This window comes from Grampus griseus (genome assembly GCF_964374135.1).
Source record: "Grampus griseus genome assembly, chromosome: 1".
Lineage (NCBI taxonomy): Eukaryota > Metazoa > Chordata > Mammalia > Artiodactyla > Delphinidae > Grampus > Grampus griseus.
Window position 1 is genome coordinate 163,177,779 of NC_139017.1, and position 23,849 is coordinate 163,201,627.

The 23,849-nt window shown below is 46.2% G+C and overlaps 1 protein-coding gene across 1 annotated transcript in view; it reads left to right on the plus strand.

The window, feature by feature from the left end:
• The window catches only part of PAFAH2 (platelet activating factor acetylhydrolase 2), a 31,993-nt gene extending 8,558 nt beyond the window's left edge, over nucleotides 1-23,435 (plus strand). The window contains exons 5-11 of the mRNA XM_082666470.1: nucleotides 3,703-3,771; nucleotides 4,153-4,294; nucleotides 5,238-5,351; nucleotides 9,259-9,350; nucleotides 10,759-10,929; nucleotides 13,434-13,588; nucleotides 20,945-23,435. Of these exons, the coding sequence (XP_082522596.1) occupies nucleotides 3,703-3,771; nucleotides 4,153-4,294; nucleotides 5,238-5,351; nucleotides 9,259-9,350; nucleotides 10,759-10,929; nucleotides 13,434-13,588; nucleotides 20,945-21,039 (838 nt within the window). The 3' untranslated portion in view covers nucleotides 21,040-23,435. The remainder of the gene's footprint in view (nucleotides 1-3,702; nucleotides 3,772-4,152; nucleotides 4,295-5,237; nucleotides 5,352-9,258; nucleotides 9,351-10,758; nucleotides 10,930-13,433; nucleotides 13,589-20,944) is intronic.
• The last annotated feature ends 414 nt before the right edge of the window (nucleotides 23,436-23,849 follow it).

Consider the following 23,849-nt stretch of genomic DNA (forward strand, 5'->3'; position numbering starts at 1 on the left):
ATTGTCCACACTGTAGCCAGGCAGATCTATTTTAAAACCAGATATGATCTTGTCATTCCAGCACCTAGAACAGTGCCTGGCATATTGTAGATGCACGATAAATATTTGTTGAATGAATGAATGAACGAGTGAATGTCACTTCCCTATCTAGATCTTTTTTTTTTTTTAAATAAATTTATTTATTTATTTTTGGCTGCATTGGGTCTTCGTTGCTGCGCGTGGGCTTTCTCTAGTTGTGGTGAGCGGGGGCTACTCTTCGTTGTGGTGCATGGGCTTCTCGTTGCAGTGGCTTCTCTTGTTGCACAGCACGGGCTCTAGGCACACGGGCTTCAGTAGTTGTGGCACGTGGGCTCAATAGTTGTGGCTCGCAGGCTCTAGAGCACAGGCTCTGTACTTGTGGCGCACGGGCTTAGTTGCTCCACAGCATGTGGGATCTTCCCAGACCAGGGCTTGAACCCGTGTCCCCTGCATTGGCAGGCAGATTCTTAACCACTTCTGCCACCAGGGAAGTCCGCTATCTAGATTTGTTTGTTTGTTTGTTTTGCGATACGCGGACCTCTCACTGTTGTGGCCTCTCCCGTTGTGGAGCACAGGCTCCGGATGTGCAGGCTCAGCAGCCATGGCTCACGGGCCCAGCCGCTCTGTGGCATGTGGGATCTTCCTGGACCGGGGCATGAACCAGTGTCCCCTGCATCGGAAGGCGGACTCTCAACCACTGCGTCACCAGGGAAGACCCTATCTAGATCTTTTTAATGGCCCTTTGAACTTAATTCAGCTGTTGTCATTGGCTTACCTGAATGCAGGTCCAGGACAAAGCTTCCAGCCTTGTTGCTTGCTACTTGCCCTACTCCAGCTCTCCAGACAAACAGCCCTAAAGGCACTATGTTACTTTCTGCCTCAGGGATTTCATTTGTGCTGTGCTTTGTGGCTGTTCCCTTTGCCTGGAATACTTGCTGTTCTCCTCTCTTCCTCTTCCTCCTTTTCATCTTTTGCCTGGCTAATTCCAAATTACCTTCAGGGTCTTAGTTTGGGTGTCACTTTCTTAGGGACACCTATCCTGACCCCTATATTATATTAGGTTAAGTTTTCCTGTGGTGTGCTTTCATAAGTACCTCTCAATACTTAACATACTTGTAATGAATTAATTACTTATGTGATTATTCTTTAATGTCTGTCTTTTTAACTAGATTGTAAGCTCCACAAAGGCAGAGACCATGTCTGTCTTCTATCTTTCCCAGTGCCTAGGGCATTACCTGGAAAATAGTAGTTTCCCTATGAATATTTATGTTTTGCTAGGTTCCGTACATTCAGCAGGTATCTGTTGAGCACCTGCTCTGTGCCAGCTCCTTGGCATGAAAAGAAGGTGAGACATATAGAGATAAACAAATCAAGGAGTTTGCATCCACTAGAGGAGACTGACTATGGATTCACATAACTGTAGCACATGGCAGGAAGTGGAGAGCAGGTGTGGAGATGAGGCTAGAAAGGCAGCAAGATGGTTTTCTTTTTTTTAATTAATTAATTTTTATTTTTGGCTGCGTTGGGTCTTCATGGCTGCACGTGGGCTTTTTCTAATTGCGGCGAGCGGGCTTCTCATTGCGGTGGCTTCTCTTGTTGCGGAGCACGGGCTCTAGGTGCATGGGCTTCAGTAGCTGTGGCACATGGGCTCAGCAGTTGTGGCTTGCAGGCTCTAGAGCGCAGGCTCAGTAGTTGTGGCACACGGACTTAGTTGCTCCGCGGCATGTGGGATCTTCCCAGACCAGGGCTTGAACCCATGACTCCTGCCTTGGCAGGCAGATTCTTAATGACTGCACCACCAGGGAAGTCCAAGAAGTTTTCTTCTTCAGTAAATTTAGTACCTGCTATGTGCTATGCTGGGGTTGGGTATGCAGGAGTGAACAAAATAGAGACCCTGCTTTCAGATTGTAGTCTAGTGGGGAAAAGAAGCTAAGAAATATTATTTCCTAAGCTGACAGGTATTTTATAGAGAGAGCAGGTGAACACATGACTTTAGAGTGGTCTTTTTGGACTAAGAGTCTGTATTGAGGCCTCAGATCTCAATAAACTGGGGTGAATCAGTTATAAATACTCTTCATTAACCATAGGGAAATTCCAAGAAAAGGGGCAGGGAGGTAAAGGGACATGGTTTCCTCTTGTTGCATCTGTGGTTAATTCAGGATCTGAAATCCTTCCCATGAGTCACAGACCTCTGGCTTCCCATCCCAGGGAGGAGTATATATATTTAAACATTACCTCGCCATTTTTAATGTGCCTCTGTCTCCTTTGGTTCCCACACAGTCCTGTGAGGTACGTGGGGAGGGGGATGCATATTACAGATGAGCAAATAGGCTCTGAAAGGCAGACTTGTCCAAAGTTACAGTTTAAACTGGGAAGGGATCAGAAATCTCTGGCTCTCAAGTCCAGTTCTTTGCCTCCCTGAGAGAAGTGAGAAGGTGAAAAGAAACTTAAGACACTGACTTTCTGCATCAGTTAGGATCTGAGTAAGTTGTATTTCACAGAAAAACCCCAAGCAATAGTGACCTAAATAACATAAAATTTATTCAGATAAAAAGAAAGCTAGAGGTAGACAGAGCTGATATGATAGTTCTACAAAGCTGTCAGAAAACTAGACGTGTAGCTTCTATTTCTAAGGGTATCTCATGACCCAGGCTGCTTTAGGTCTAACCATTACATCCGCAGTCTATTCAATAGGAAGGGAGAACTCTTCTGAAAGTTCTATATAACACAACTGCTTACATCCCATTGACTAGAGCTGCTCTGTCCGTTATTGGTAGCTTCTAACCACATGTGCATATTGAACATTTGAAATATGGCTGGTCCAAACTGAGATGTGCTATAAGTATAAAACACACATTGGATTGCAAAGACTTCATATGAAAAAAAAAAAGAGAATGTAATAAAATATTTCATTAATTTAAAAATTTTGATTATATGTTCAAATGATGATGTTTTGGCTATATTGGGTTAAATAATATATATTATTAAAATTAATTCTACCTCTTTCTTTTTACTTTTTAAAATATATCTACTAGAAAGTTTTAAATTACTTGGGAGGATAGCATTATATTTCTATTGCTGGGCTAGAACTTAATCACACAGACAAACCTGGCTGCAGAGAGGCTGGGAAATGTCATATTTTTTTGCATGACAATGTCTTCAGCTGAAAATTAGATTCTATTATTAAGGAGGAAGGGAAAAATAGGTGTTTGGAGTAGGCAATTAGCAGTGTCTGCCATATTTTTTCTGGAAAGTTGGAGGACAGACCAAAAAAACCCACATGTTAAATCTCAGATGCATATTTGCATATTAAAGAAATAGCCAGAGTCCCTGTCCTCAAGGAGCTTACCAACTAAGTTGGGAGACATACAATATATAGACAATAAGAATGCAATTGTTTGAAGTAGCCAAACTATTGGGCTTGGGGGTGGAGGAGATGCGTCAGTGTATGGGGTTGAAAAACACGGTGGATTGACTTGCACATGCTCCCTGGAGGAGGACACTGGAGCCTTGGTGAGAGCAGGGGTATGCTGGCTGGAAAAAGCTTCTGGGCCAGGGCTGCTGCAAATGAAACTTCCTCCATTCCATTTTTTGAGATGGCTACTAGCAGAGCATGGTTGGACTAGGGGCTAAGGGTAGGCCATTCTTTTGATCACTTCTCTCGGTTCCTTCCTGGATCTTTAGGACACTGTATTCAGCCTTCTGCATGGAGCTGGCCTCCCATGGCTTTGTGGTTGCTGTACCAGAGCACAGGTGAGGGATGACAGTCACAGTGAACCATCATGGGTTGGGTGCCTGCAGTGGGCTAGGGTACAGGCTAGTTCCCTATAGATATATTATTTCTAGTCCTCACAACACTATGCAAGGTAGGGGTTATATTCATTTTAAAGGTGAGGAAACCAAGGTTCAAAGATGTTGAATAACTTGCTGAAAGTGACATAGCTGAATTGGGGTTCAAACCCAGGTCAGTCTCCAAAGTCCACATTTTTTTCTACTCCTATGTGTGCCCCCGATCTTTTTCCCTATTAGCTAAAGGATAAACTAGAATGTCTTGGCTGAAAAGGAGGATTTGGTAAAGGGGAGAAATAAGTCCAAGTGTCTTCTGGTTTCTCTCTGGTGGCACATGTATTGCAGGGATGGGTCAGCTGCAGCAACCTGTTTCTGCAAGCAGCCCCCAGAGGCGAACCAGCCCAACAGCGAGTCACTGGAGGAGGAATGGATCCCCCACCGTCAAACTGAGGAAGGGGAGAAGGAATTCCATGTTCGGAATTGCCAGGTAGGCTTATGCCAGTGGGGAGGGAGAGTAACTAAGCCTGTCCTCCCTATAAAACACTCACTAAGAAGACTTTGAACTAACCTCTCTTGAAATCTTGGTCATAGTGGTTCTGAGCTTGTCACATCAGAGAAATGAGGTATTAATCAAGACTCTTACAATTGCAAGTGACAGAAACCCAACTTAAGCTTGTTAGGCAAAAAAGAGAATTGGTTGGCTTATATAAGCAGACAAGGGAAGGGCAAGACTGCTAGTCCCAAATGCCATTGGGACTTGTTTTTCACTCTTATCTCTGTCCCTCTGCTGGTTGGTCTCATCTGCTAACTGGCTTATCTTAAGAGGTTGCACATGTTTGCCCTCACCATCTGAGGGAATAGGGCTGTTTTGGGGGTGTCCCCAGCTTCTACCCCAAGGTGCAAGATGAAAAATCCTGGATAGAGACTCCGAGGCTGGGGAGAAGTACCAAAATACAAAGTTCCCATCCGAAATACATTGCTAAATTTTTGGGGAGAGGGGCAATCCTCAAAAGTCAGGGTTAACAGGAGAAGTAAGGGCAGGTGAGTGCTAGGCAGACAAAAACAATAGACATGTGCTATAAGTGGGCAAGTGGAATCCAGTACTGGGTTGATGATAGGAACGCTTTTGTGTCCTTTTGTTGTCAGAGTGCTTTCATCTGGCACACTGTATACCCATATTATAGCCCTGTGTACCACGGGTAGGTAGGTAGAGTCTGAACAGCAGGGCTGACTTCGTTGTGCTCTTAGGTGGTGCTTACATGTGTGGCTGTGAGGGAGCTAAGCCTTTCTCAGGGTGTGGGGACCACAGTGCTGGATGAGATGTGCGTGGGCACGTCATCTCTGCGTTCTTCCTCGGCTCTGTAGGGGAGCGAGATCCCCGCTGGATGGTTGTGCAGTATTCCAGCTCCCACTGGCACTGTCTATTGCAGGTGCACCAGAGGGTAAGCGAGTGCCTGAGGGTGTTAACTGTCCTGCAAGAGGCCGCTGCTGGGCAGACTGTCCTCAACACCGTGCCTGGCGGGTTGGATCTGATGACCTTGAAGGTATGGCAGCACATTTTATTCATCAAGACTTTCTTGCTTGCAAATAACAGAAGCCTAACTCACCAGCTTAAACCAAAAGAGAATTTATTGGCCCAACTAAGTAGGAAGACCAAAAGCAGATTGGCTTCAGGCCAGTATGGCTAGATCCAGGGTCTCAAACATTGTCATCAAAGTTCTGGCACTTTCTCCCTTCTCCTGGCTCAACTCCACTCTGTGTATATGGGCTTCATTCTCACCAGACTCTCTCCATTAGGCAAGAAAGGTGGTTGCTGGCATATTCCAAGCCTGCATCTCAACTCAGCTCCAGACCTAAAAGGAAAAGAAACTGGTAGCTTTCAGCAATCTGGAAAGGCCATGGCCTGCTTGGGTCACATGCCCCTTCTGGGCCAGTCACTGTGCCAGAGGGATAGGGTATTCTGGTTAGCCTGCCTACGTTATACACCCACTTCCGGGTCAGGGGAACTTGAGCACCAGGACTGACAGCCCCATGGGGCCACATGGGTGAGGGAGTGATGGTTTGTTCCGCAAAGGAAGAGCTATGGAGCCGCATACAACGTGTGTTGTCTACTGCAGGCTCAATCCTGCCTTTAAAGGAATCCCAAGAATCCCCCAGAAGGAGAGAAACTGTCCCCCACATGGAATTTGGTGCCTATGAAGGCACATTTTCCTCCCCTATCCAGTCCTTTCCTCTGTAATTTCAAAAGTAGCTCAGGCTTTATTTAGAGGACCAAGAAATCACACAAAAGCATGAAGGAAAAAGAAACGGAATTTTTGGATATTTTGATGTTTGTCCTTCCAGTTCTTTTAAGATGCATTTTTTAAAAAACAATAATGTTGGGCTTCCCTGGTGGCGCAGTGGTTGAGAGTCTGCCTGCCGATGCAGGGGACACGGGTTCGTGCCCCGGTCTGGGAAGATCCCACATGCCGCGGAGCGGCTGGGCCCGTGAGCCATGGCCGCTGAGCCTGTGCGTCTGGAGCCTGTGCTCTGCAACGGGAGAGGCCACAACAGTGAGAGGCCCGCGTACTGCAAAAAAACCAAAAAAACAATAATGTTACTATTTAATACAAGCTGTTTTGTGGCCCTATTCTTCATTTAGCAAAACAGTATGAATGTCACATGTCTTCTTATTCCAGTTAATATTTTTCTATGGCATGATTTTTTTTTTTTAGGAGTTTATTAATTAATTAATTAATTTTTGCTGTGTTGGGTCTTCGTTTCTGTGCGAGGGCTTTCTCTAGTTGTGGCAAGCGGGAGCCACTCTTCATCGTGGTGTGCGGGCCTCTCACTATCGCGGCCTCTCTTATTGTGGAGCACAGGCTCCAGACGCGCAGGCTTAGTAGTTGTGGCTCATGGGCCTAGTTGCTCTGCGGCATGTGGGATCCTCCCAGACCAGGGCTCGAACCCGTGTCCCCTGCACTGGCAGGCAGATTCTCAACCACTGTGCCACCAGGGAAGCCCCTATGGCATGATTTTTAATAGCCATGTAATATTCCATTGTATGAGTGAGAATGGTATATACATATATATATAAATATATAATAATTACTCCTTTATGAGGACTTCCTATGATAAGAGCTCTTTTCACAAACATATGCATTGTTATCTCTTTACATAGAAAGAAACCAAGGATCTAAGAGGGCAAGTATCTGCCCAAGGTTACACAGCTAAGCAAGTGGTAGAGTGAAACTTTAATTTGGGGCTTTTTGCCTATGCAGTGTGCCCCAAAGCCTCTTTAGGAAATATCTTTTAAAGGCTCTGAAAGAGTCTTCCAGGAAGAAGCATCAGCCTGAATGGCCAAGAGGTAAGGCAGGCCCTGAAATCTAGAGAGCTTTGCCCGCTATATGGTGTATGTCATCAGTCCCCACCAGGTAAACAGGGCCAGGCACCACAGTTCAGGCCTGTGGGCCTGTGGGCCTGAGACAGACATCAGGGGATGGCGGGCTATGTGTAGTTGGATTAGTTAAGAGGCAGCCTTTTGGAGAAACATAGAATGAAAACAGCTAAGTGAATTTTCATCTATCAGATTGAGCAAGATCCAAAAATTGATTACTCATCCTGTCGGCAAAGCTGTGGGGAAGTAGCCTCTGCTCCGTTGCCAGTGTGAGTGCAGATTGCCCCATGCAGGGCAGTTTGGCAATAGCTCTCAACAGCACGAATGCACTTAGTGTTTGACCCGGCAATGTCCAATTCTGGGAATTTATTTTACACATCCCTGCACACATGTAACATGATGTATGTACAAGGTTATTCATCCCAGTGTTGTTTGTAATAACGAAAGATTGATAGTATCCTAAATGTTCACCCATAAGTGACCACAGCTGGTTTAATAGATTATGGAACAATGGATGTATTATTTTGGATAATACTAATTGCTATAACACGTAAGCCCCAAATCTCAGTGGCTTAACAAAGAGAAATTTATTTCTCTCCCACATGATCCAGGCTCCCTTCTTCTAATCGCTCCACCCTCTTCCACCTGTGAAACCCAACTTCACCATGTACGTTAAGCCAGGAGTGGGAAAGAGCATGGAGGTTTGCATGGAAGAGTTTTTATAGACCATGCCTGTAAATGGAGATAATCACTTTCATATTCTATCACAAGACCACTATCGCTCACATCAAGTCACAAGGCCACATCTAACTGCTGGGAAATAGAGTCTAGCTGTGTGTCCAGGAAGAAGAACAGTTTTGGTGATCACTAGCTGTCTGTACCATGGTGAAATCAAATGTAGCTGTAAAAAAGAATAAGGAAGCTCTTTATGTACTAATATTATTATGTAAAAAAAGTAAGGTACAATATCACTTGTGTAAAAGGGGGGAAAGTATATATTCATGTTTACCTGTGTAGGCATAAGTAAGCTCTGCAAAGACGCAAGCAACTTACCTGTCTGGGTAGGGAGTGGGCACCTGTGTGGACAGGGAATAGGGTAGGTAGGAGACTTCTCTATATACTCCTGATTTTAGAGTTATGTAGATATATTAACTTATTAGAAAAGCTGAAGAAACCTTGACCAATCCAAAGGTACTGAGCAAAGAGGGGAGAATTTAGATACAAAAACTTGGGATAGAAATTGGGAAGAGCAAAGGACAACATGGGTTCAGGGCAGAGGCTGGGCAGCAAATCCTGGAGAGATTTTTTGAGCCCCTTAGGAGGCAGCTGCAGTGGTTTTTTATATAACCATGTCCTGAAGGCTTCTGGGGACAACCAGAAATAGATGCTTGCAGAGCACGTTAGAGCGAGCAGGCTCACTTTGCTAGATAAAAGTCAGGACAGATGTCAGAGGAAGTAGAACCTGAATTGGTTTTGGTACAAGCAGTCCTTGCTTCAGAGCAAAGTGGAGGGGCAGTAGGAGCGCCCCCATTCTGTACTTGACTTGGAGCACGTGTCATCCATCCCTCTGGTTGGATTGGTTATAAGGCAAGGATCTAAATAAAGTGAATTCTTATTCTTTTTTCTTTTTGGCCGCACCATGCGGCTTGCGGGATTTTAGTTTCCTGACCAGGAATCAAGCCCTGGCCACCACAGTGAAAGCGCTGAGTCCTGATCACTGAACCTCCAGGGAATTCCTGAGAGTTCTTATTCTTAACGTGCTCTTATACTGATAGGTCATATAATTTCTGTTTATTCATAGATATTTGAATATCTACCTCGTCCAGATATTATAGGTGGCAAGATTATTAAAATAAAGATGAGAAATGTGGTTTTCAGAATTCGTGCCTACAGAAGGCTGTTCAGTCCAGGGATGGCCTGACCCGTTGCTCTCCAGTGGGCAAGAGACGCTTAATACCGTGGTTTTGGAGGTCTCGCCCACTGTATTGTGTTTCTGCATCATTGTCTCACTGTTTCTTCCTCTTGCCCTTGAAGAGTTCCTAAAAATGCACCCCTGTGTTTCTGACCTTTCTCAGGGCAGCATTGACGTGAGCCGCGTGGCTGTAATGGGACATTCATTTGGAGGGGCCACAGCTATTCTGGCTTTGGCCAAGGAGACCCGATTTCGGTGAGTTTCCCAGTGATGCTGCTGTTAGCTCCACACACCATACATTCATTCAGCATGTATTTTGTGCTAGGTACTGTTTTGGGAGGTGGGGATTCAGTGGTGAAGAAGAAAGCAAGGTCTCTGATTTCATGGAATTATGTTGCTGTGGGAGGAGACTAGCAAACAAGTAATCAAATCCCTGGCACCCAAGTGCAACAAAGAAAGTAAAATAGGCTAATAAGCTGGGGTATGTGGACGCTTCCTGGAGAAAGTGATGTAAGCTAGACTCAAAGGCAACGAAGCCAACCACATAAAGGTCTAGGAGAGGATCATTCTAGGCAGAGGGAACAGCTAAAGGCCCTGAGTGGAAAGAAGCTTGCTGTTTCAGTGTGGGAGGACCATAGTGAGTGAGGGGGAAGCGATTCAAGGTGTAATCAGGGAGATAAACAGGGGCCCGCTCATGGGGCCTTCTGGCCAGAGTAAGGAAGTTAGATTTTATTCTGAGTATGACAGGAAACCACTGAAAGATTTTAAGTATAGAAAAATCTTATTTACATTTAAAAAGAGTGGGTTGTAGCAGGATAAGACTGGAAACAAGGAGGCTAAGTAGAAGGAGGCTATTTCAGAGTCAAGGTGAGAGATGAGGGATTTGCTTTAGGATGGAGGTAGTGGGATGGAGAGAAGTGAAGGGAGTCAGGATGGGTTTTAGAATTTTCAGGACTTAGGTGAAGGAAAGAGAGGAATCAAGGTTTTTCATCTGTGTGCCCGTCATTTGAGTGGAAGATGATTGTCCTTTATTGAGATGGAGGAGACTGGAGGAGCATTGGGGGTGGGGGATAGTAGGATGCTAATCTTAGGGCCTTAGTTTTGCCCTTGGTGACAGAGATTTCTGCTGGACAAACTGGCCATGACTTTGAGTTGTGGCAACAAGGAGGCTTTCCCTGACGTTCCTGCCATGTATGCTCTGGGCTTACTTAGCAGCTTGTGCAATCAGGACACTAAACTGTATTTTGCTACCTTGTGTGGTTCTATCTCCACTGCTATTCTGGGAGCTCCAGGAGAGCAACAACTGTGTCATTTATCTCTAGATCCACAGCACAAGGCTAAGCGCATAGTAGGTACTTGATGAGGTGAATGAATGAATGAGTAAATGAATGAAGTGCCATTCTGTGTGACTCAGGTCAGCTGCCTGAGAGTAGATCCAAGAGAAGGAGGAGGTCTGATCTTTGTTTTCAGAGAGTTTAAAAATCTAGAAGGATTTTTGGTGACAGGTAAAAGTGATCTCTATCCAAGATCCTAACTGAAGGGTATGGGCCCTGGTTCCCCTTCCTGGCTTTCTGAGCTTTTTACCCCACCGAAGGGAGAACTACCCTAATTGTTCTTGCTTGAGTTTCTATGTGGCAGTTCCACGTGTCTGGTCCTGTTGCAGGTGTGCTGTGGCTCTGGATGCTTGGATGTTTCCTCTGGAACATGACTTTTACCCCACGGCCCGAGGCCCTATATTTTTCATCAATGCTGAGAAATTCCAGACAATGGAGAGTGTCAACCTGATGAAGAAGATTTGTGCCCAGCATGATCAATCCAGGATCATAACTGTCCTGTGAGTAAACTCCAAGATCATGATCCCCAGTGGCCTCTCCATTTTCTGCTCAGCTGTGGCTCCCATAATTGCCTCTAAATTATCCAGAAGTTCTACCCATTGATAGAATACATAAATACCTCCTGAATTTCAAAATCTTAATTCCTTTGGAATTTCATATCTGTCCTTCTTTAACACTTAGCGCTACCTGCAGTGATTTATTCACTAGTTTATATGACTTTATGACAGGGTGTTATGGGATTATGTGTTAGAGAGGAAGAGGTGTGGGTCTGGGTGGACTCCAGGAATCTCTAATCTCATTTGGGAATTTTACTGAGTCTTTTGAAGAGTATGGATATAGTAGACCTTTGACACTCACAAGATGGATTTTTAGAGACCTTCATGAATACCTAAATTCAGGTATCTTCCATGAACCATCTATTCTCTGCCAGAGAGAAACCATATTCTCTTCACTTCCATCATCAACACTGTCAGATGGTTTGATTTTAGGAGGCATTTTTCACAGAGAGAAGATTTTGAGTGACTTTAAGAAATGAACTTTAGGGCTTCCCTGGTGGTGCAGTGGTTAAGAATCCACCTGCCAATGCAGGGGACACGGGTTCAAGCCCTGGTCCAGGAAGATCCCACATGCCGCGGAGCGACTAAGCCCGTGCACCACACCTACTGAGCCTGCACCTAGAGCCTGTGGGCCACAACTACTGAGCCCATGTGCCACAACTACTGAAGCCCACACGCCTAGAGCCTGTGCTCCACAACAAAAGAAGCCACCGCAGTGAGAAGCCTGCACACTGCAACAAAGAGTAGCCCCTGTTTGCCACAACCAGAGAAAAGCCCACATGCAGCAACGAAGACCCAACACAGCCAAAAATAAAATAAATAAAATAAAATAAATAAATTTATTTAAAAAAAGAATGAACTTTACATAGGAAGTGGCTTAGAGCTACAGGTACAGGACTAAAGTCTCACTGACAAGTCTCTGACTTGGTCCTGCCCTGTACTTGAGCCAAAGAGCCCACATGATTCAAGGATCCCAGGTCCTATTTCAGCGAAATGACAAGTAACTACATGTCATGGCCCTATGGACTCATTCAGGTGGTTGAAATGCCAGATCCAAAGCCCGGACCGCTAGGGGTCTGCTCAGTAGGCCATGGCTTCTTCCCTTGCCCATCTTGGCCCAGGCTGTCTTCCTTGGGGCCAGCCCCTCTCCTTTCATTTTGATTTCATGGCAGCAGAGGACTGCTTGACAGTTTCCCTAAGCCATTCAGATCCAGGATAACTGTGACCTCTGGAGGGGAGGGAGAGCATTTGGGAAGGGGTACACAAAAACTGCGGATTTAGCTCTGTTTTTTTTATTTTAATAAATTTATTTTATTTATTTATTTTTGGCTGCATTGGGTCTTTGTTGCTGCACACAGGCTTTCTCTAGCTGTGGAGAGTGGGGACTATTCTTCGCTGCAGTGCACGTGCTTCACGTTGCGGTGGCTTCTCTTGTTGTGGAGTACAGGCTCTAGGCATGCGGACTTCAGTAGTTGTGGCACGTGGGCTCAGTAGTTATGGCTCACAGGCTCTGTAGCGCAGGGTCAGTAGTTGTGGCTCATGGGCTTAGTTGCTCCGTGGCATGTGGGATCTTCCCAGACCGGGGATCGAACACATGTCCCCCGCATTGGCAGGTGGATTCTTAACCACTGCGCCACCAGGGAAGTCCCTGGATTTAACTCATGACGATATATTATTTCTTAAACTGAGTGCTGGATACTCAAGTATCCATTATATTTTTCTTTATACTTTCTCATGTACCTTAGATAATCCCTTTTAAAGTCAGTTTTCTGCATGGTATCAAATAGAGTTTAACATTTAAATCTTCCTTCCCTCATTGAATTGACTAGTAAATTTAGTTATGAGTAATTTAGCTAGAAATGAACCTAGTGAGAATTTCACCTTCAAATTAAGTGCATTTGATGTCAAAGGACTTAAATTCTGATCCAGAAACACTCTTTTACAAGCACTTGCCCTAACTTTTCTGATTACTTAAAGGCAAGTTATTTCTTTTTCCTGTTTACTTTGTGTACAGTTCTGAGCTAAAGATGGAGCTGATAAGTTTTGTGAATGTTCAGAAGTCACTGGGTAAAAACCATGGGGTGATAGTTTATAATAACGTGGGAATGGCAGGTGCTGCAGACCTCGCCTCAATGCCCCATCCGCTGTCCAGCTGACTCTGCCTTTTCCCTGCATAGTCCGGCCTTATGGTCTAGGAGTTGAAGCAGCTTTGAAGCCAGGTATACCTCCTTTCAAATCCTAGCTCCATCCCTTACTAGCTGTGTGAACTTGGGCAGATCATTTCTCTCCTCTGGTCTGTCAAAGAGGAAAATACTTCCCTTGCAAGATTGTTGTGAAAATTAAGTGAGATAATGCATGTAAAGCACCTTGCACATTGTAGGTGCTTAAATATTTATGTGCCCTAGCCTCCAGAGCCCTACCAGATACTTGTTTTTCTTTTCTTTTAGTGGTTCTGTTCATTGGAGTCAAACTGACTTTGCTTTTATGGCTGGTAACTGGATTGCTAAATTCTTCTCCACTCAAACCCATGGGAGCTTGGACCCCTATAAATGTCAGGAGACTGTGGTGCAGGCCATGTTGGCCTTCCTGCAGAAGCACCTTGGTAAGGAGAGAACTGGGGCTCGTGGGGCAGCTGGTGGGGGGGTCTCTTAGATTTCCCTGCACAGTGGTCTATACTGACATGTCTTGGATCAGTGAGATTTATGGCAAAATGTGAATGAAGGAGAGAGTTACATAGAATTCTAGAAAGAACACTTAGCTGAAAGTTTGGAGATCCTGATTCTGTCTCTACCACCTGAATGACCTTGACCTAGTCATTTAACTTTTCTGAGCCTTGGTTTCCTCATTGTAAATGGAACATTCACCTCTCTCTACTCCACTACCTCTGTTCTAACTCATTAGCACTCACCTTATCTGTGTTATGGAAGAGGTTATGACGATAGAAGATGGGCTAAATTGTGGAAGTGCTATTTAAAAAAAGAAAAAGCATAGAAGGATGATGACTAATGTCATAAAGTACAGGCCAGCAAATGGCCAGACCTGTAGAGGTCTTTGGTCCAGCCTCCCACCCAGAGAAGACATCCTCTCATATCTTCCCTGCTGTGAGGTCACGCAGCATGGAGAGTGCACTGCTCTGAGGGTCAGCCCTCTCCGTCACAGGAAACTTCAGTAGTTTTAAGAATTGATATTCTAGTTAGGCTTTTTTTGGTTACAAGGACTAGAGATCCACTAATTCACCTCAAGAAGGAAGGAGAGTTTGTTTATGAGAGTACACCTGGCCAGGCAGGGAAGGGAAACGTTAACAGGAACCGAGGTAGCTTGTAGGACCGACTCCTCTCTGTCTCTGTCTTGGGCTCAGTCTCTCTGTCTCTTCCTCTCCTGACATCTCGTTTCTCTTTGCTCCGGTCTGCATTTTTCCTCTTTCTGCTCCGTACTTTTGCTCTTGCTGAGAGCATCTGCATATTCACTGTTTCTGCTTCCTTATCACTTCGGTTGGCTTGAACCCCTTGTGGCTTGTCCTCTCCCCTCGTGGCATCCTCTCGTCTTCCGCTCCCTCTGTTCACCGCCATACTTCTGGGATTTCTTAGACCAGATTGCCAAGAGAAACAACTGGGTGGTACCAGCTCATCTTTACGGGCCAAAACACATTGTAGGCCACTGCCCAACACGGGCCCAGAGCTCTCTTGATCAGAGGTCCCTTTCTGATCCAGTCAGAATGGAGTAGGCTACCATTATCTGTGCAAGGCTGATCCCTCAGCAGGTGCTGGGCGGTAAGGCAGCTTCCTTCAGAAGGGAAGTTAGGTTTGACCTAACTCTAACCTAAGACCAAGATCTGAGTCTTTGTAACTCCTCCCCACTTGCCCTGGGTATGCCCTCAAGAGCTACCCCGAGAAGCCTCAGACCCCTGTACATGGCAGCTCTTTAGATATTTGAAGTCACCTATGGTGTCCTCTCTGAGTTTTCTGTTCATTAAGCTAAATGTGCCTGGTACCTCTACCTGTTCCCTGTGCAGTTTCCCATGGGGCCATTTATTTCCCCCTTTGGATGTGCTGTTTGTTGCTGTGCCTTTTAACATGTGCTGCCCTGACTTGAACACGACATGCCAGATGTGGTGTGGCCAGTGCCTGGTACAGCAGGACTGTCACCTCTGAGCTCTGGACCCTAGACTTCTCGTTGGATGGCCTGAGTGTATTAACCTTTCCACCAAGTGCCAACAAATCTGATTTGGATTGACTTTGCTTTTAAAATGTATCTGTCCTATTTCGAATATACTGACTTTTTGAACCTAAATTTACATTTTAATATTTATGCCTGTTCATTTCATCTTGCTCATCATGAGCCATTGTGCCAGCATGGGTTTAGAGCCTTTAGGGTTAATAGAGACCTTAGAGCATCATTCTTTTTTTTTTTTTTTTTTTTGCGGTACGTGGGCCTCTCACTGTTGTGGTCTCTCCCGTTGCGGAGCACAGGCTCCGGATGTGCAGGCTCAGCGGCCATGGCTCACGGGCCCAGCCGCTCCGCAGCATGTGGGATCTTCCCGGACCGGGGCACGAACCCGTGTCCCCTGCACCGGCAGGCGGACTCTCAACCACTGCACCACCAGGGAAGCCCTAGAGCATCATTCTTAGCACTTGGTAGGAGAGGAATGGATCCATGTCTCAAGACTTTAACGGGGCCTGATTACACGGTGCTCAGCCCACTTTCCCTGTTTCCTCTTAGGCATCATATCATTAGGGAAGAGCTAAAGATGACAGGGGAGCCCACCATGGCATGATTGCTCTCCCTTGAGTAGCAATGTCCATCGAGCTAAGGTACTCACTATTGGAGACCAGCAGAAGATTAGGACAGTCTTAGATTGTAGGAAGATTGTTGAGGACGTGCTTTATGCCAGGCCTTCTGCTAAGTACTTTGGTTACGTTAGCATGTATAATCCTGCAGATGGCCCTTCCTGATGGGTGCTTTTATTATTAACTCCATTCTACAGACGAGGATACTAAAGCTTAGAAAATTTAAGTAATTCATCCAAGGTTATCTGCTGAGTAAGTGGCAAAACCCGAATGCCCCCTAGGCTGTCTGATTCGAAAGCCCAGGTGCTTCATTGCTGCACTGTTCTGGCAGTGGCTCTGCTGACCCAGGGATGCACTGAGTCTTCGGGAGACACAGAGGACAGGCCCTAACTCAGACGGAAGGGAAAGGACAGCTAGGAAAGGAGGCTCCCTAGACAAAACGATGCTTGTCTTTAATGTTAGAGATGAGTAACGCTCACTAGGCAGGAAGGGGCCGAGGGTCTTCTAGACAGAGGCACAAAGACGGGTGTGGGCTTGGTCAGTTTTGAGAAGCTGTGTTTAGTGTATCTGGAGTTCAGGATAGTGAATTGTTGGAAGATAAAGGTAGAGAAGTGGGCAGAAACCAGATCTAGAAGCCCATGTATTTGCTGAAATAAGTTTGAATTTTTAAAAAATTTATTTAATTTATTTTTTATTTATTTTTGGCTGCATTGGGTCTTCGTTGTTGCGTGCGGGCTTCCTCTAGTTGTGACGAGTGGGAGCTACTCTTCGCTGCAGTGCACGTGCTTCTCATTGCGGTGGCTTTTCTTGTTGTGGAGCACGGGCTCTAGGTGCACGGGCTTCAGTAGTTGTGGCTCGCGGGCTCTAGAGTGCAGGCTCAGTAGTTGTGGTGCACAGGCTTAGTTGCTCCATGGCATGTGGGATCTTCCCGGACCAGGGATCGAACCATGTCCCCTACATTGGCAGGCGGATTCTTAACCACTGCACCACCAGGGAAGTCCCATAAGTTTGAATTGGGCTGTTAGTGTCCTTGGTGGGTTCTAAGCAAGGGATTGTCATGATTAGACTTGTGTTTGTAGCCTGGGTGCATCATGGAGGATGGGTGAAATGGGGCAGGTTGAGAGCTGCCCAGCAAAGAGCCCAGCTAGGAGGCTCTTGCAGTATCCAAGTGATTAAGAGATAAGACAGTGAAAAAAGGCAAAGGCTCTCAGCTTGGGGTAATTAGTTTTGCAAAGAGAGAAAAGCTTTTTGGTGACCATTTCCCAGAGTACATTGTCACGTGGGAAACTAAAATAGGTTGTAGGTGGCTCAGGTGAACTTCGCACCACTTCTAAAAAATACCTCTGAGAGCACATGTTCCGCTGACACAGGGATTGTGTTACCTTCTGTTAAGAAGATTGGTGTTTCTTTCATATGAACTACATGCAGCTCCTGTCTCCAGCTACTCATCCTCCCTCCCACTCTCCTGGAAGACCATTTCACACTTTCTTCTTTCTCTTCAAAGCTCTAACACCTTCCCCCCCATCCCGTCTCTCAGCTGCTTAACTTTGTCTCCCACTTCACTAAGAAAATGGAGGCAGTCAGTACCTCCTCAAAATCCCAACGCTGCATCTACCTACCTTCTTCTCGCACATACTCAGCTTTCCGTCTGGTTCCTAGAGGTTCCTACTCAAGTTGTCTAACTGGGCCAACCACTCCACCTGCATGGTGGATGTCACCCTCTTTGGTCTGCTCAGGATGATTGTGCCAGCAATTTTTTCCTCTTTACCTTAGATCATCAATTTTTCCCCTCTGCTGGTTTGTTTCATGCTGAAATTTCTCTTAAAAAGAATCTGTCTCGACCCACACTTTGCCCCCCAGTTACCACTCTGTTTCCCTGTTCCTCATGAAAGCAAACTCCTCACAAGAATGTCTTCACTTTCTCTGATTCTTCTCTTCCCATTCTCTTTTTTAAATAAATTTTGGCTTGGAGACTTTTTTTTTTTTTAAGAAGATGTTTGGGGTAGGAGTTTATTAATTAATTTATTTTTGCTGTGTTGGGTCTTTGTTTCTGCGTGAGGGCTTTCTCTAGTTGTGGCAAGCGGAGGCCACTCTTCATCACGGTGCGCGGGCTTCTCACTGTCGCGGCCTGTTGCGGAGCACAGGCTCCAGACGCGCAGGCTCAGTGGTTGTGGCTTACGGGCCTAATTGCTCCATGGCATGTGGAATCTTCCCAGACCAGGGCTCGAACCTGTGTCCCCTGCATTAGCAGGCAGATTCCCAACCACTGCGCCACCAGGGAAGACCCCCATTCTCTCTTGAACCTACTCTATTCAGCCTTTTGCATCCCAGTCCTCCGTATAAACTGCCTTTGTCAAGGTCACCGGTGACCTTCACAGCACTAAATCCAGCAATCACTTCTCCTCATTCTTCATCTCACTGGAACCTCAGCAGCTGCTGACAGAGTTTGTGACGCCCTCCTCTGTGAAGCCCTGTCTTTACTTCCAAGACGTCCCCCTGCGATTTCCTCCCTTCTCAGTGTCTGCTCCTCCTCCATCTGCTTTGCTGCTTCCAGGACTCAGGGCTTGGACCGCTTCTCTGTATCTCCTCATGTCATCTAGTCTCATGGCTTTAAATGCCATGTCTGTGCTGACAACTCTCCAGTTTATGTCTCCAGTTGGATCTCGCCCATGAACATCAGATTTATATAACCCACTACTCAGCATCTTGACTTCTTAGGGACATCACACACAAGAACAGCTTTCAACTGCAGTCTTTCCCTCCTCAGTTAATAGTAACTCCATCCTTCTAGTTACTCAAACCAAAGTCCCCATTCTTTTCTCTTACACCTCCCATCTAATCCCTCAGAGAATCCTATTGGCTCTACCTTCAAAATACAAACGGAAAGTAATCACTTGGGACTTCCCTGGTGGCGCAGTCGTTAAGAATCTGCCTGTCAATGCGGGGGACACGGGTTTGAGCCCCGATCCGGGAAGATCCCACATGCCACAGAGCAACTAAGCCTGCACGCCACAACTACTGAGCCTGTGATCTAGCGCCCGCGAGCCACAACTACTGAGCCCATGTGCCACAATTACTGAAGCCTGCGTGCCTAGAGCCCGTGCTCCGCAACAACAGAAGCCACCGCAATGAGAAGCCCGCGCACCACAATGAAGAGTAGCCCCCACTCGCCACAGCTAGAGAAAGCCCACGCGCAGCAATGAAGACCCAATGCAGCCAAAAATAAATAAATGAATAAATAAATTTATTTAAAAAAAAGAAAGTAATCACTGGTCACCACCCCAATTACCATCCTGTCCAACTCTTCTCTCACTTAAATCACTCTAAGAGTTTCCTAACTGATCTCCCTACCGCCACCCTACACAGTCCTTTCTCAATGAAGCAGCCAGAGTGATCATTTCAGAAAGGAAGCCAGATCTTGTCACTCTGCTGTTCAGGATCCTCCAGTGGCTCCCATTTCTCTGAGGGACAAAGCCAACACCCAGCGTCCCTCCTGCGGCTGCTCCCCGGGCCTACTTCACTGTCGCTGCACAAGCCTCCACACCCCAGGCACACTCCCGCTTCACACCTTTGCACTGCTGTTCCTGCTGCCTCAAATGTTCTTCCCGTGTAGTCTCATGGCTCACTCCCACCTCCCCATTTTTGCTCAAATCTCACCTTCCTAGTGAGACTCATGTTGACAATCCTCTTTAAAATATTGTACTGGGACTTCCCTGGTGGCGCAGTGGTTAAGAATCTGCCTGCCAATGAAAGGGACACAGGTTCGAGCCCTGGTCCGGGAAGATCCCACATGCCGCGGAGCAACTAAACCCATGTGCCACAACTACTGAGCCTGTGCTCTAGAGCCCGCGAGCCACAACTACTGAGCCCGCGTGCCGCAACTACTGAAGCCCACACACCTAGAGCCCATGCTCTGCAACAAGAGAAGCCACTGCAATGAGAAGCCCACGCACCGCAACGAAGAGTAGCCCCCGCTCGCCGCAACTAGAGAAAGCCCGCGTGCAGCAATGAAGACCCAACACAGCCAAAAATAAATAAATAAATAAACAAATTTATTTAAAAAAACAAAAAACAAACCAAAAAACCATTGTACTGTCCCTTCCTCCTGTCACCCCCATCTCCCAGCCACCAGCACTGCTTCTGTCTGGCTCTCATTTTTGCCACAGCGCAGCTCACCTTTTCATATCCTGTGTAGGTTGTTTTGTTTGTTGTTATCTCTGCCTCCTAGATTGTGAGCTCTGAGAGGATGAGCGTTTCTATTTGTCTGTGGCTGTATTTTTGGCACCAAGAACAAACCGTGGCACATAGTGGTGTGCTCGGTAATTTTTGTATTAATGAATATGTCGCTCTGTTTGCCGAGGACCTGTTCCATGCCAGGTTCTTGGCAGGGCCCTGGGGATCTGAAGCTGAAGGAGAGTGGTCGCTGCCTTCTGTCCCAGGTTTTTTGTTTGTTTTGAACAAAAACACCATTTGCCTGCTCAGCTGTGTCCTACTCCCTCAGCCTGCGGCCTTGGACCCTTTCTGACTGTTCTCGCCAAGTCATTAGATCCATCTGCCCGTGGTCCCAGGGCCCTCTCTTGAATTGTACCCGGTGTTATGCTGCTTCATGATGTTGCTGTCCTATGCCCTTCACTGACATGGCCCCGCTTCCACATTCACTGGTTGGCGTGTGAAGGATCTGTTCTTGCTCAGCAATATCCATGGGCTTGGAAGTGGGCTTTCCACCTTCTCACCCTTTCTGACCGGGGTTTGAATTCTGTCTCTACCACTCACCATCTGTAATGGCTTTGGACAAATCAGGTAGCTTCACCGAGGCTCAGTTTCCTCAACTGTGAAATAGGGCCAATATGGTACTTAACACATGGGGATATTATGAAAATTAAATGAAACAATGCATGTTTAGCAAAGTTCCTGGAATGAGTTATCCTTCAATAAGTGCTACCTTCTGTTATTATTATCGTTACTGAGTTGTTATGGGTTAAGCAAGTCATTTATGAAGCACATGTATGAATAGTAGTTGTCATTATTTCTTCCACCATCACAGCCACCGTAACCAGTCCTTTTAGTATCCCAGGTGCTCCTCTCTCTAGTATGACCCACTAAACCCATGCTAGCTACTCTTTGATCTAACCTTACAACCGTTTACCTAACCTGGATTTTTTCTCATTCAGACCTGAATGAAGACTATGACCAATGGAACAACCTCATTGAAGGCATCGGACCATCACTAACCCCGGGGGCCCCACAGCATCTGTCCAGGCTGTAGGCACAACGGGTCATTTGTGAAAGGTCACTGAGCTGAGTTCCCATTGGGGGCCTGCCCAGGGACACCCGTGTCCTCCTACCAGGAGGTGGTCATCATGACCCTTCTGCACAGATTGAGAGGATGTAATCACACTGCTGATTGGATAACCGGGTACTTGGATCTTGGACTTGTTGATCGTAAACTCATGTTGGGACTTGGGTCACTCACTGATTGGCAAACTGACTTTCTGGGGACTGAGCCCTGATGGTGTGGGGAACAAGCAGTGGGACGGGGCAAGGGAGGACCCAAGCCCCAGGCTGAGCACTGTGAACGCTGTTAACCCAGCCAGCTGACTCCCTCATCTTGGGCCAGTGTGGCTTCTGCAGTGGAAGAAATGGAGCCAAAGGATGGAGGGAAAATTCCCACTGTCCGGACCTCTAGCCCAACCTGCTGCTATTTCTTCCTCCCCCTCCCCCTTCTCCCTCCCCAGTGTTGCTTGGTGAGTTCTAAACACTTTAGGTAGCTTTCTAGGATATGGACCACCATCAGATTTTCTGTTTATTTTCAAGCCTTCTCACTGCATGAAACATAGTCTCAGGCATTTCGTCAGGATGAAGTTATACTTGTGAGCCCGTGGAAGGGGCAGACAGCATCGTCCTGATAGCATAAGGAGAGAGGCTGAGGGACAACGGGTACCTCAGAAGCTCTGAATGTCTTAGAGTTTTGCTGAAAATGTAGCTTGACAGGAAACAACAGACGTAGGTTGGGGTGGAGAAGGGAGAATAACATTGTTAAGTAGCCATTTGATCGGGCCTTCACCACAAAAGTGAGGGAGTTTGGTCAGTTCGAATTCAGGAAGCCTTCCCTAGAGAGAAGTCTTAGGAACACTTTGGTCTTGCCTCTTACCTCAGATATCGTGAGCCTCCAACTTGCTCAGAATCAGGGTGCTGTAGTTGTCTTCTGGCTCTGAGGCCTTAGTCTCAAATTTAAGTCAAGATATAGGTTGAATTTCCATTCTGTTCCATTTTTAATATGAATGATATTAATACTCATGTTTGCCTAATGATATGTTTGCCTAGAATATTTTCTGTATTTAAACTGCATTACAGCAAGATGGGGAGCCATCTGGAAGTAACTTTTCCTTCTGTCTTTCTTTGATTGCTTACCACTTGTACCCATGTGGAAAAAAACTTCGAAAGGAAAGGAAGTCTTCCTAGTGATCTAGTTCAAAGCTGTCTGGGAACATCAACCTGAAACACCCCTCCCCACTACTCTAGACCTCTCACCTTGGCCCAAGTAGGGCACCCCAGAGGAAGCAAGAGCAAGAGGAAATGCGTCTCTATGCAACAGGGCCAAGGTCAGTGTCACCAAAGCAAGCTGGGACTGTCTCCCATCTCTCAACAGCTATTCTTTCTCAGAGGTGAAACACCAGATCCATTGAGGCTGTGGACCTACCTGGGGAGGATCTGTGGATTCCAGTGAGACAGAGCATAAGGAGAATATCGTTAAAGCCCTGGCTCTAGAGTTCTATAGCGTGGTTTTTGAGTCCAAGCTTCACCACTGCTAGCTGGGTAAATTTGAGCAAATTATGTTCTCTTTTTAGTCTCAGTTCCTGCATTTCTAAAATGAGGATCTGCATTCTGAATAGTTAGGAGGATTAAGTGAAAAGATGTATAACCCATGGATTATTTAAAAGTATGATTCCTACTTTCCAAACATGTGAGATTTTCCTAGTTACCCTATGGCTGTTGTTTTCTAGCTTAACTGCTTTTGGTCAGAGAAAATGACCCACGTGGTTTTCATTCTGAGACTTGCTTGTTGCCTCAGTGTGAGGTCAATTTTGTAAATGTTCCATGTATACTTCATAAGGCTGTACATTCTCAAGTTGTTGCCTCGCTGTTTTTACTCAAGAACACCTTATGGATTTCCATCCATGAGAGCACATACAGATATATTGGAGGGCCTTTTAACCCCTAGACAGGGACCAGAGCCCCTCAGCAATCACAGAACCAGTAGAAGCCATCCCTTGTGCCTGGGGCTGGTTCTGCAGACGCTGAGAAGTCAGTTCTGACAGCATTAGAGCGTGAGACCCAACTTCTGCCTTAGACCCTTAAATAATGCAGGTATATTTTGTAAAGACCTGGACCCTTCCTAGAGAAAGAAGTTGTTTGGAAACTGGATCCATCTCCTCTATTCAGTTCATGTTCTGGTAATGACTCATTTATCTGATGTCATTGGAGTAGGTGAATTTTCCTCACTGAAAATTATCCTTTAAGTCACACAATATTATATTAACTATAATATTGAAGGGTAATTTACCAAAAAGATAATGCACACACTTCTTAATGTGATCTGACCTCATTTAACTTTTTAGAATGTTTCAATCAGGATAGATTCAATTATACAGTAGTAACAAACAATCCCAAAAAGCAATAAAAGTTTATTTCTTGCCTGTGCTTCTTGTCCTCTGTGGGTCAGCTCGAGACTCTCCTCTGCATCATTTTTTTGCGGTACGCGGGCCTGTCACTGTTGTGGCCTCTCCTGCTGCAGAGCACAGGCTCTGGATGCGCAGGCCCAGCGGCCACGGCCCACGGGCCCAGCCTCTCCGCGGCATGTGGGATCCTCCCGGACCGGGGCACGAAACCACGTCCCCCGCAAAGGCAGGCGGACTCTCAACCCCCGCGCCACCAGGGAAGCCCATCCTCTGCATCATTTTTATCCTCACTTGGGGAACCAGGCTGGCAGAGCTGCCGTTATCTGGAAATGTTGCCCTTGGCCACGGTGGAACAGGAAGAGAGCATGGTGAAGCACCCGCTTAGCCCTTAAAGCTC